Source organism: Rattus norvegicus, chromosome 10 (assembly GCF_021556685.1).
Source record: "Rattus norvegicus strain SHRSP/BbbUtx chromosome 10, alternate assembly SHRSP_T2T, whole genome shotgun sequence".
NCBI classification, from domain to species: Eukaryota; Metazoa; Chordata; class Mammalia; order Rodentia; family Muridae; genus Rattus; species Rattus norvegicus.
Window position 1 is genome coordinate 70,968,321 of NC_141543.1, and position 12,728 is coordinate 70,981,048.

General features: G+C 42.9%; 1 protein-coding gene across 3 annotated transcripts in view; it reads right to left on the reverse strand.

The window, feature by feature from the left end:
- Crlf3 (cytokine receptor-like factor 3) overlaps window positions 1-12,205 on the reverse strand; it is a 36,375-nt gene extending 24,170 nt beyond the window's left edge. For 2 of the 3 annotated variants that reach the window (XM_087573895.1, XM_087573893.1), the window contains exon 1: window positions 12,010-12,205. In XM_087573895.1, coding sequence (XP_087430021.1) covers window positions 12,010-12,138 — 129 coding nt within the window. In that variant the 5' untranslated portion in view covers window positions 12,139-12,205. 3 annotated transcript variants of the gene reach the window in all.
- Between the last annotated feature and the right edge of the window lie 523 nt (window positions 12,206-12,728).

A 12,728-nucleotide genomic window follows, 5' to 3' on the forward strand; every position in this document is an offset into this window, starting at 1 on the left:
TCCAGACTAGCCAGTGTAACACTCTGAAACAATGCCAATAAGTAAATGGTTCCCAGGGAAACGGGTACATTTAGTAGTGTCTGAAAACACTATTATATTGTCTTTTTCCTCCTAGATGTATTCCAAGCTGGCCTTGAACTTGCAATATAGCTTACTCAAAGATGACCCTGAACCGATCCTCTGCCTCCACCCCAAGTCCTGGGATCATTCATGCATTACGTGGTGCTGTGGATTCAACCTGGGACTTCACACATGCTCGGTAAGTACTCTACCAACTGAACTGTATTCTCAGCTCCTATAGCTCATATTCCTTGTGCCTGAATAAATCATAATGTATTTGACAACCATCAGTCTCAAATAATAACCAGCAAACTAGGTCAGAGGCTCTCAACCAGTATGCTGAAACCCCTTTGATGGTCAAATGACCCTTTCACTGGGGTTACCTAAGACCATCGGAAAAAACAGACATTTATATTACAGTTCTAACAGTAGCAAAATTACAACTATGAATTAGCAATGAAGATAATTTTACGGTTGGGTCTCCACAACACAAGGAATTGTATTAAAGGGTGGAAGCACTAGGGAGGTTTAGAACCACTGATGAAGGACAACAGTATCTCTGTCTGTAACAAAGCAGATTTCAGAATATAAATGGCTAGCCACCACACCTTTAATCTTAGTACTCAGGAAGCAGAAGCAGGTGAACCTCTGTGAACTCAAAAGCCAGCTTGGTCTAGGAGGCAAGTTCTAGGCCAGCCAAGAGAGAAAGAAAGTATAAATGGCAGGCAAGTCAGGGACTCCAGGAGGAAACTGTAATGTATACAGTTTATATTCATCAGTCACATTATGGACTCCTACTGAAAGCTCCAGTGTGACAGATCACTAAAACAAACTTCCTTCCTTTCTTTCTTTCATTCATTCTTTATGAATGAGAGGGTCTCTACATAGCCCTAGCTTTCCTGGAACTCAGAGAGATCTATCTGACTGTGTCTTCCTGCCTCTGCCTGCCCCTGCCTGCCTCTGCCTACTTCTACCTCCTCAGTGCTGGAATTAAAAGCTTGTTGTCACCGACTACTCTTGCAAGATTATTAAAACTGACAAGATTATTTAAACTTCCTGAAGCTAAGTTTAAACTTAAAAGTAACCTTTTGAAGTTAACAGGATGACAGCAGGAGATAACCAAACCGCAGGATGAGACAGATGTTTAACTCTTAATTAACTGAATTAATGAAGAGGATGCGCATAATCAAGATTACAATCTAAGAAGGATCTCTGCAAAACCACACCCACACATTCATAAAGGCTTCCATTTACAGTTTACTGAGGTTAGTATGTGCCAGGAATTGGGGTTGTAAAAATGAATAAGGCGGGGGCTGGAGAGGTGGCTCAGTGGTTAAGAGCATCGACTGCTCTTCCAGAGGTCCCAGGTTTAATGCCCAGCACCCACAATGGGAGCTGTGTGAGCACACCTGTCTGTAACCCCAGTTTCAGGAGATTCGACACCCTCACACAGACATAAATGCAGGCCAAACACTAAAGCACATAAAAATCAATTAATTAAAAAAATAGGGGGATTTAGCTCAGTGGTAGAGCGCTTGCCTAGATAGCTCAGTGGTTAAGAGCATTGTCTGAGGGGTTGGGGATTTAGCTCAGTGGTAGAGCGCTTGCCTAGGAAGCGCAAGGCCCTGGGTTCAATCCCCAGCTCCGGAAAAAAAGAACCAAAAAAAAAAAAAAAAAAAGAGCATTGTCTGCTCTTCCAGAGGTCCTGAGTTCAAATCCCAGCAACCACATGGTGGCTCACAGCCATCTGTAATGAGATCTGATGCCTGCCCTCTTCTGGTGTGGTGGTGGTGAAGAGAGCAAATACATAAAATAAATGAATAAATGAATGAATAAATCTTTAAAAAAAATAATAAATGGGGCTGGGGATTTAGCTCAGTGGTAAAGCGCTTACCTAGGAAGCGCAAGGCCCTGGGTACGGTCCCCAGCTCCGAAAAAAAAAAGAACCAAAAAAAAATAATAATAATAATAAATATGTCATAATCTTGACCTTAAAAAACTCATTCTCTGGACATGGTGGCACAATGCTCACAATCACTGCACTCCAGAACCTGAGGCAGGAATACCTCAAGTTTCCAGCCTACCTTACAAAGCAAAAACCTTTCATTTTGGAAAAGGTCTTGCACACCAGTAACTGTAATAAAATATATTAAGTTCTTATATAAATGGGATAGCCAAAAACTACCACCAGAATTCAAAAAGGGCATTTTGTTGGGAAAAACATAGCAGACATTTAAAAAATAAGCTACCTAGGAAGCGCAAGGCCCTGGGTTCGGTCCCCAGCTCCGAAAAAAAGAACCAAAAAAAAAAAAAAAAAAAAAAAAAATAAGCTGTCGGTAGAAGCAAGAGACTCATCTTGAATAACAATTTTTGGTAGTTTTACTGTGGCTAATATTGAGAACGTCCTATGTCCTGGGCATTGTGCTAAACAGTTTAGACAGCCCTGTTAAGTGTTTTATTTATCGTTCTGTGTGTCTAAGATGGGAGAGGGCACACGCTGCCTCCCTCGGAGGACAATAGGTTTGGTTCTCTCCTCCCACCCTCTTGCATGTTCCAGAGATCACACTCACGTCCTCAGGCATGTACAGCAAGCACTAGATTGGCTGCGCCATCTCGCTGGCCACAGTATTTCTTACTTTATGCTTTTTACTTGTTTTGCTTTGTTTTCTGAGACAGGGCCTCTCTAAGTAGCCCTGGCTGCTGTAAAACTCTCTATGCAAACCAGGCTGGCTTCAAACAGAGATCCGCCTGCCTCGGCCTCCTAAGCCCAACCCTACTCATTCCCCACACGGGTCAGGTAAAATAAGCGGTATTTTCTAACCCTCATTTACAGATAAGGAAACTGAAAACCAGGAAAGTCACATTTTAAACTTTACTAGATCTCCCGACTAAAAAGGATAAGCAAAATAACTGCACAAACTAGAGGCTCACCTGCAGCTCTCATCATAAAAGGTTAGCCCACATCTGATGGACTTCGGAGGACGCTAATCAGCTGTACTTCCAGATTAAAAATAAGGGCAGTTTTCCTCCATCAGAAGTTTGTGTGTGATGCGAGCTAGATGACTTGTGGTTAAGAACACATGCTGCTCTTGGAAAAGATCTGGGCTCAGTTCCCAGCACCCACATGGTTCCTAAAACCCATCTGTATCACTAGTTCTAGAGGATCAGATGGCCTCCACAGGCACTACATGCATGTAATGCAAAGATATACTGGTAAATGCCATATATATAAAATACATTGTGTGTGTACGTGTGTGCATGTGTGTGTATGGACAGACTGGAGGGATAGCTCAGCAGCTGTAAGCCCTCATTGCTCTTCTAAAGGACCTGGGTTCAGTTCCTAGCACCTATTATCAGGGTTCACTCACAATCACAATCACGTGTTCTGATGGCTCCAACACCCTCTTCTGGCCTCCGCAGACACTGCATGAATGTGGGTGCACAGACATCCACTTGTGACCATGCCTACACACACATTCTCTCAAAAATAAATACTCACTAGGTGGTGTGGCACACGCCTTTTATCCCAGCACTGGGAGGCAGAGGCAGGTGAACCTGAGTTCGAGTTCAGACTGGTCTATAGAAGCGAATTCTAGGATAGCCAGGGCTACCCAGAAAAACCCATCTCAAAAAAACAAGAGTAAGAAAAAAGTATGCATATATTATAATCCATATTAAAAACAAACACTAAGTAGCTTGCAGACTTATAAGACGTATAACTTATTAGACTGTGGGATGGAGAGGAAGCTCAGTGATTAAGAAGAACACTTGCTGGTCTTACAAAGGACTAACGTTCAATTCCCAGAACACACACGAGAGTCTGGTCACAATTACCTGTGGATCCAATGCCCTCTGAAAATCTCTATGTGGACCTGACTAGTCTTGAATTCACAGAGATCCACCTGAGTCTGCCTCCCAAGCGCTGTGATTAAAGGCATATGCCACCATGACTGTCTAAAAATAAATTAAAATAAAATGAAATAAAGACCATTTGTGAGCTGGTAATGAATCTCAGTTGGTAGAGTGTCTGCATAGCATATACAAGGGAGCAGCACTCCATGCCTAGGAAAACATTCTTAAGATACATCAAAATGTTGGGGCTGGGGATTTAGCTCAGTGGTAGAGCGCTTGCCTAGGCCTGGGTTTGGTCCCCAGCTCCGGAAAAAAAAAAAAAAGATACATCAAAATGTTAATTAACCACAGCTATCGCTGACTGTGATTATAGGTCATTTTCAATGATTTTATGTTTTTAGTTTTCCCTACATCTAGATTTAGATGTTTTCTTAGGATACTATAACAGTGTTATATAACTGCTGTACCAAGATACATCTAAACAGATTCTGTACTGCCTTGAAAATGGTAACAGAAGGGGAAGTGAAAGATAAAAGCGGCAATAATTGCTTTCCTTTCTTCACTGAGCTACTAAGACTTCCTGTCTTGGTTTTCTGAAATAACCTATGTTTTTCTTCATGAGTCTTTAGTTTGCTGTGCTTTCAAATCCTGTGGGAATAAAGAGCTATAGAGAACCTGGTATTATACAGAAGAAGAAAAAAACAAGGATAATAATTAAGTCTTCAAAAAGTAATCTGAAATCAATTATCTGAAACAAAAAGCCAATACTAAGCTAGGTATAAGGCTGTTTCAGACACAGTCACTAACAGGACTAGCAGAGAGGATCTTCTGAGTCCAGGAATGCAGCTCAGTGAGACCCTACCTCAATCACAAAAGCAAAACCAGGTGTCTGCAGTACTGTCTGTCAGTCTTTAAAGACTAAGACAGAAAAAACAACAGTTAGAACCCACTGCACTAGACAGTGGGTTCTAGGCCCAGAGAGACAATGAGACCATATTTCAAAGTCCAACCAACCAACCAACCAACCAACCAAAGAAAAAGAACAAAAAATAAATACATTATAAGTAAAAACAGTATACAGAAAGCATATCCACTGATTAGCCACATTAGAATATTAAAAGATGTTAACCAGAATGATGATATGGGTTGATAATACAAACTAATCAAGAGACAGATGCAGAATTGCCAGCAGGAGTTCAAGGCCACCCTATAGGCTTTAGGGTCACAAAAAGACATGCTGGGTAAGCACTATTCATCTGGAGATGTGGATGGAAGCCTTTAATCCCAGAACCCAAAAGACAGAGGCAGGTGGATCTCTGTGACTTCAAAGCCAGCCTAACATGGTCTACACAGTGAATTCCAAACCAGCCAGAGCTACTTAGTGTGACTCAGTCTCAAAAAACCCTAAAAATATAAAAATTCGATTATCAGTTATCCTGTTGCATGTGCTGTAAAATTATCTATCACACAAATGTCTGATATTTTCAACACTGTTTTGAGACAGTCTCACTGGGTCCCTCAGACTAGTGTGGAATATCTCATCCTCCTCCTCCTTGAGCCTCCTAAGCACTGGGATTTCCAAAACGCAGCATCGCACCCAAATAACATTTCAATCTTGGAGGAAAAAAAGTGCAACGTATAGAAATCATCTTAGTTTAAATCATAGAGATCAGAGAAGATCTGCTGACGTGAAGTGGTCACTCTGAGTATGTCCACCTCAGTCTTTAATGTGTATTCTTTTTATTTCATTTATTTTTTTATTTTAGGAGTAACATCCCACAGAGCTAGAGTTAGAGATGGCTGTATGCCACTTGACATGGGCTGGAAACAGAACCCAGGTCCTCCACAAGAGAAGTATGAGCTCCAAACTACTAAGCCAGCTCTCCAGCCCTTTATAACGTGTTATCTTATAACCCCTAGGGATGTTGCTCAAGTAGACGTAATGACTCTGGTCTGAAGCCCAAGGTTCTGCATTCTTTGAAAGATGAAGTCACTGCTGCAAGTCATGGGCCACAGTTACAGTAGCAAGTACTCAGGGGTCACCGCTGGCCAAAGTTAGGAAGAGCCTTCACCAAACAGACCCTCAATTAGATCTCACATATACCCTGAGGGAGTAAAGGCTTGAATTTGTGAGTGTCTAGAGGCTAAAGGAATCATCTTACTAAAAGACACGGGAAAGGTGAAGCACTGGCATTTCTCACTACACCCACATCCCTTCAGGGATGAGAGATGGAGTTTCTGGATCTGCAGGCCTAAGACTCTAGTACCTTAAGGTGCTGCTGCTGCTTTAGGTGGACTGCTGCGCCCTTGGTCTGCAACCTCTGCTTACAAGCAGAGACATCCATGTTCCAGAAACAACACAAGTAATGAAAGATACAGCAAAAGTAAATCCTAAAATGAAATATACAACTTAGGCTTCTCTTACCTTGTTTTTAAGGGTGACAATACACTTATCAGGTCAGAGTAAATTCATGAAGGTTTATTTCCCTCAGTATACAGGACTCTGAAGTGTCTCTGACTGTCTTAGTTAGGGTTTTACTGCTGTGAAGAGACATCATGACCACAGACAGCCTTATAAGGAAATAATTTAATTGGAGCTGGCTTTCAGGTTCAGAGGTTCAGTCCAGTCCTTTATCATCAAGGGGGGAGCATAGCAGCATCCAGGCAGACACAGTGCAGGAGGAGCTGAGAGTTCTACATCTTTATCTGAAGCCGCTAGCAGAATACTGACTTACAGCCAACTAGAATGAGGGTCTTAAAGTCCACACCCACAGTGACGCACCTACTCCAATAAGGCCTCATGTACTCCAGCAGGGCCACATCTTCTAATCGTGCCACTCCCTGAGCCAAGCATATACAAACCATCACACTGATACACAATAAATACTGAGTGAAATGAACAAGTGAGTATTTAAAGGAAATGGGGGTTAATTTTTTTCTTTTTATAGATTTACTTTTTTATGTGTGTGACACACCAAAAGAGGGCATCAGATCCCATTACAGATGTTTGTGGGACACCATGTGGTTGCTGGGAATTGAACTCAGGGCCTTTGGAAGAGCAGTCAGTGCTCTTAACCTCTGAGCCATCTCTTCAGGCCTGATAGTCAGTTCTAGTACCAAGGATTCCAGAGAGTTATAGAAAACTATTCTTAATTGATTTCCATATAAGAATAGGCTGGCTGTGAACATTATCTGGTTTCCTGACAACTGAACATAACTCTAGCCTTTAACTTACTTAGGCAGTAAGATTAACTGGGTGACAGGTCTGTATTCTTGTCACTTCAGAGTTGGAGACGGGAGTTAAGATCATCTTCAGCTAAAAAACATATTCAAAGTCAGCCTAGACAACAGGAAAACTTGTCTCAAAGCAAACAAAACAAAAACAAAAAACAAAGTAGTAAGTTAGAGACAACCCTCGCATTCCTACCAGAACTTCCTTTTCTCTAAAAACAGAGGGTAGGGCCTAAACTTAACCACAGAGGAGAAACTGCTACATGTTTTTAACAGTTTTTTTTTTTTTACCTGTTTTAAAAGATTTTTTTATCCTTCTTCCCCCAGACTTTCACATATTCCACTTCTTTGTTTTGTTTTTCAAGGGTATCTCTATGTAGCTCTGGCTGTCCTGGAACTTACTTTGTAGAGCAAGCTGTCCTTAACTCACAGAGGTTTGCCTGCCATGGCCTCCTGAGTGCTGGCATTAAAGTCATGAACCACCCCTGCCCAGCTATACACCATTTCTTAAACATTTGACAAAAATTTTTTTAACGGTAAGAAAAAAAAGAACTAGAGAGATGAAAAATGAAGAGTTATGTGATTCAGTAATTGATAGGTACATTCTAAAGAAAACTGGAAACACGCTAATATAAAAAACAGTATAACTATGTTTATATTTCATAACTGTCAAACAGTAGAATTAATCTCACTGTTCACCAACTGGTGAATGGATAAATAACACAAGATACATTCATATCACAACTACTATTCAGCCACAGGACTTAAGTACTAAGAAATGCTACCACATAGAAAAATCCTGAGAATATGTTCTTTCTTTTTTCTTCCTTCTTTTTATCTTTTTTTCCTTTTTCCCCTTTCTTTCTTTTTTTGTTTTTTATTTGTCTGCTTTTCTTTTTTTTTCTTTTTTTTTTTTTTTTTTTGGTTCTTTTTTTCGGAGCTGGGGACCGAACCCAGGGCCTTGTGCTTCCTAGGTAAGCGCTCTACCACTGAGCTAAATCCCCAGCCCCATTTGTCTGCTTTTCAAAACAGGGTTTTTCTGTGTAGTGCTGGCTGTCCTGGAACTCACTTTGTTGACAGACTGGACTCATATTCATAAATCTACCAGCCTCTACCTCCCAAGTGCTCGGAATAAAGGCATGCACCACCACTGCCCAGCTGGAAATACACTGTAAGCCAAGAAGGTCCATCAGGTAGGGCTATATATGGCATGATTCTGTTTAGGTAACATGTCTAAAATAGGGGCTAAGTAAGGATGTAGCTAGTTTTGATCACCACTTAAATTAGGAGTGGTGATATATATGCCTGTAATCCAAGAATTTGGCAGATACAGACAGGAGGATCAGAAGTTCAGGTCATACTTGGCTATACAGAGAATTCAAGGCCAGCCTTGGCTACATAATACCCTGTCTGAAGGAAGGAAGCTGAGGAAAAAGAAGGGAAAAGAGCTCTAGAATAGGTAAATCCATAAAAATGGATAATAGTTTAGGTTTCTATTAGGTTAGAGTGACAATGATTACAGAGTGTTTCTAGAGAATAATGAAACATTCTAGAGTTCACACATCATGATGGTTTTTTTTTTTTTTTTTTTTTGGTTCTTTTTTTCGGAGCTGGGGACCGAACCCAGGGCCTTGCGCTTCCTAGGTAAGCGCTCTACCACTGAGCTAAATCCCCAGCCCCTCATGATGGCTTTTTAATTAAATATTTGTTTTTTAGTGCTATGTCTTTGGTTACTTTGCCTATGTGTGTGTGTGTGTGTGTGTGTGTGTGTGTGTGTGTGTGTACAATGTGTGTACCTGGTGACAATGGAGGCCAGAGAGGGTGCCCTGCTGTCTGTGAGTTGCCATGTGGTTGCTGGAATTGAACCCCCCTTCTCTCGAAGAGCAGCCAGTTCTCTTAACCTCTGAGCAATAATCTCTCCAGCAACATGGCTAAACAAATTTATAAGTATACTAAAAAACACTGAATGAGGGGTTGGGGATTTAGCTCAGTGGTAGAGCACTTGCCTAGCAAGCGCAAGGCCCTGGGTTCGGTCCCCAGCTCCGAAAAAAAGAAAAGAAAAAACAAACAAACAAACAAAACACTGAATGAATTTCATGTCAATTTTATTTCAATTAAAAAAACCAAAAAACAAAAAAACAATAACTATAAAAAAAAAACAAAAACAAAAAAAAACCCCAAAAAACCATCACCGGCTTGGGGAGTAGCTCAGTGGCAAAGCATTTGCTTGGCATGTATGAGGCCTGGGATTCTATCTCTCAAAAAAAAGGGAAACGCAGGTTAAAAAATACACCCAGTGCAGCATCCCTTCCTCTCTGCTCTTCATCCTTCCCAAAGCAACATTTTTACTCAAAAGCCTCACGATTTACAAATGACTGGAACATCCTAACCACCAAGCAAAGGCACCTGCTTATTTTGGTAACATTTTTGTAACACGGACCTTCCTTCAAACTCGACTTGACAGGGGCCTAATTCTACAAATCTGAACAAGCACAACCAGCTAGAAGAAGCTGTGGTAACCTGAAACGGGAACAAAGCACACTCCAGTTGACAAGGAGACCCACACTATGACTTGACGGAGTCAGTAATGCCACCAGAAATCTGAACTGTGACGAATCTGCACTCAGGGTTTGCTGTGTCAAACAAGAGACAAGGCCTTTCAAAAATAAAACAAGCGAAAACCATAGTGAACCAAACTGATTATAGGAGTGTGTTCTGAATTTAAATTATTGGATCCAAAGCTTAACTGTTCAAGAGGTAATGCAGTTTGCCAGTATGTCTAAAGCCCTGGGTTCCTTCACCCACAAGGTGGGTAAATAAATAAGTAAAATATAAAATATAAGTTAAATTATTTTTTTCAGGGCTGGAGAGCTATTATGCAAGTAACACTGAGTCATACCCATACATCTAGGTTTGGCAACTGAACATTTTAACTCTCTAGGGTGGGAATCACATTAAGAAATGCACTCAACATGCACACAAGACATTAATAAGTACTACACCCAGGTGCTAACCTCATTCTTCCAGCGCCAACCCTAATGCCTCTTAACTGCTGAGCGGGTGAGCCATGCTTACCTGTAAGATATATGGACTGGCTAAAACATTAGTCACTTATTACAGGGTACTTTAGCCAAGAACGGTGGAAACATGCCTGTTATCCCAGGGCTCCAGAGTCTGAGGCTGGAGGATTTCCAGTGTGTTGTCAGCCTGGGCTCCATAGTGAGTCCCAGGACAGCCTTTGCTACTTACTTAGCAAGATATTGTATTTAAAAAAAAAAAAAAGGGGGGGGGGTGTTGGGGATTTAGCTCAGTGGTAGAGCTAGGAAGCACAAGGCCCTGGGTTCGGTCCCCAGCTCCGGAAAAAAAAAAACAACCAAAAAAAAAAAAAAAAAAAAAAAAAAGAGCTGAGTGGTGGAGGCTGGCAGATCTCTGAGTCCAAGGCCAGCCTGGTCTACAAAGCTAGTATAGTTCCAGAACGGCCAGGGCTACACAGAGAAACCCTGTCTCAAAAAAACAAATGAATAATTAAAATTTAAAAATGTTCAAGGGGGTGGAGTGGGAGGTGGATAAGATAAAAATACACTGTACACATACATGAAATTCACAAACTAAGCAATATTATATAAAGGGGGCTTTTTTAAAACCTTTTTTTTTAAGTCCTAGATTTTCAACATTTATTTCAAAATAGCAGAAAGAATAATGTCAATTTTTTTCAAAAAGAAATTCACATGTGCACGTGCACTGGAAGACTTTGAAAGTCATCAAATCAGATTTAAATCATAAGTCATATCCAGACTCTGATCCCAGTCCTGTTGATGCATGGCGTACACCAGCTCTACAAAGATTCAAACTACATAAAACCTAAAGTTTATGGAGAAATCTTAGCGATGACAATATTCAAAGACTATCACAGCACTAGTTCACCATTTTCAGCTTCGGCACAGCAGCACAGGAGTTACCAGCGTGATGATTCGCGTGGCAAACTAGGCCTAGAGAAACTCTAATGGAATCCCATTTACTCAAAAAGCATTAGCCAGGCACTTAACAGTAACGTTAGGATTATATCGTAACTAGCATTAGCAGAGACTTCTATCTTTTTCTGTAGACCTCTGAGAGTGGAGAGGAGCTAAGTGACTTTCCTCTATCTCTGTTCGACCTTTCCTTGTGGAGAGATAACTGCAGTACTTGAAAGAGTATTTAGTTAGCCTCTTCAATTACCAGTCCTCTCTTTAAATCTGTTTTCCCACGTCCCTTCGCCTTTGTATATCCTCCCTGAAACATCTTGTTGTGCTCCTTCAACATCCTTCACCTTTAGTTCTAACCTCTCGAGAGATTACTCTAAATGATTGTTCAAGGCATTCGCGATCATGTGAGATGTTCAAATATTAACACCACCCCCATTCATTCGGCATTAATGTTACTGCTGCTCAACCCCTCCATTTCTCCTTACTTCTTCCCTCTCTCTCTCTACTTCGTCTCCACCTTTACCGTCTCCAACTCACTGCCCTCAAGGCTTCCTAAACCGAGTTATCTATCGCAGGTTTCCCCTCACTATGACCTCTTTCTCCCAACTCTCTTCTTCGATCATCACTCCGAGATCCCTCGGATTTTGCTCGGGTGGCTCAACCTCGGACGCCACCCCTACTCTCATCAAGTACCCCGCACGGCGGCTTAGAAACTCTCCCCGAATTCTTCCTCAGTCCCCTAAACTTATCCTTCCCTTCAAGAACTCTGCAGCATCCACCTCCCCATGTCACGTCTCCAGCAGGTCTGTGACCGCTTTCCTCCACAGAGCCTCGGGGCGCCCCCGCCGCGCGCGCCCACCCTCCCGCCCGCGCCCTCTAAGGCCCGCAGCGGCCCTCCGACCTGCCTCTGCGCCTCCCGCAGCCCCTGCAGCCGCTGGCCTAGCTCCCGCCGGTAGCTCTGCGCCGCCTCCACGTTCTCCCGGGCTTCCTGCAGCAGCACCTCGGGCTCCGGCTCCATCGCGCCCTTCATCTGGCCGCGCGGCCCGCCGGATTCCCGACTGCGCCCGGCTCCCGCGAGCGACCCCGAGCGGCCTCGCACAGCGGAAGCGCCGCCCCGCCCTGCTCTGCCCTCCACGCCCCGCCCCCGCTGCCGCTTGATTGACAGACGCCGGAGGTGGGGGTGGAGTGTGGGGGTGGAGTGTGGGGGTGTGGGGGGGGCACACGCGCTAATGGCGTCTTGGTTTGAGTGAGTGGGAGCTGCTTCGCCGCTCGTTCAGCTCCTCCTCCGGCCTCTGTGCTGCGCCCGCCTGGACACTTCCTCAGGAAACAAGTGGAGGCATGAGTAGAAACACGTGAACACGTCTCTAAGTGCTTCCCACTTCTTATCCAACAGCACTATGTTATCTGCCCTGCACAGAGGAGGAAGTGGAGGGACACAGAGGGGAATCTACACTCCTAAACTCCAGAGCCGAGGCTACAGCTCTGGGCCTTAAATCGTCGCTGTACTACCTCCCTAGTAAATGCCCACTAAGGCGGGCATTTTGTAGGATACTTGACCCAGGCGCCGCCATCTAGATACTCTTAGGGAGGTAAGAGAGATGCTCAAGTGATGACCAGCTA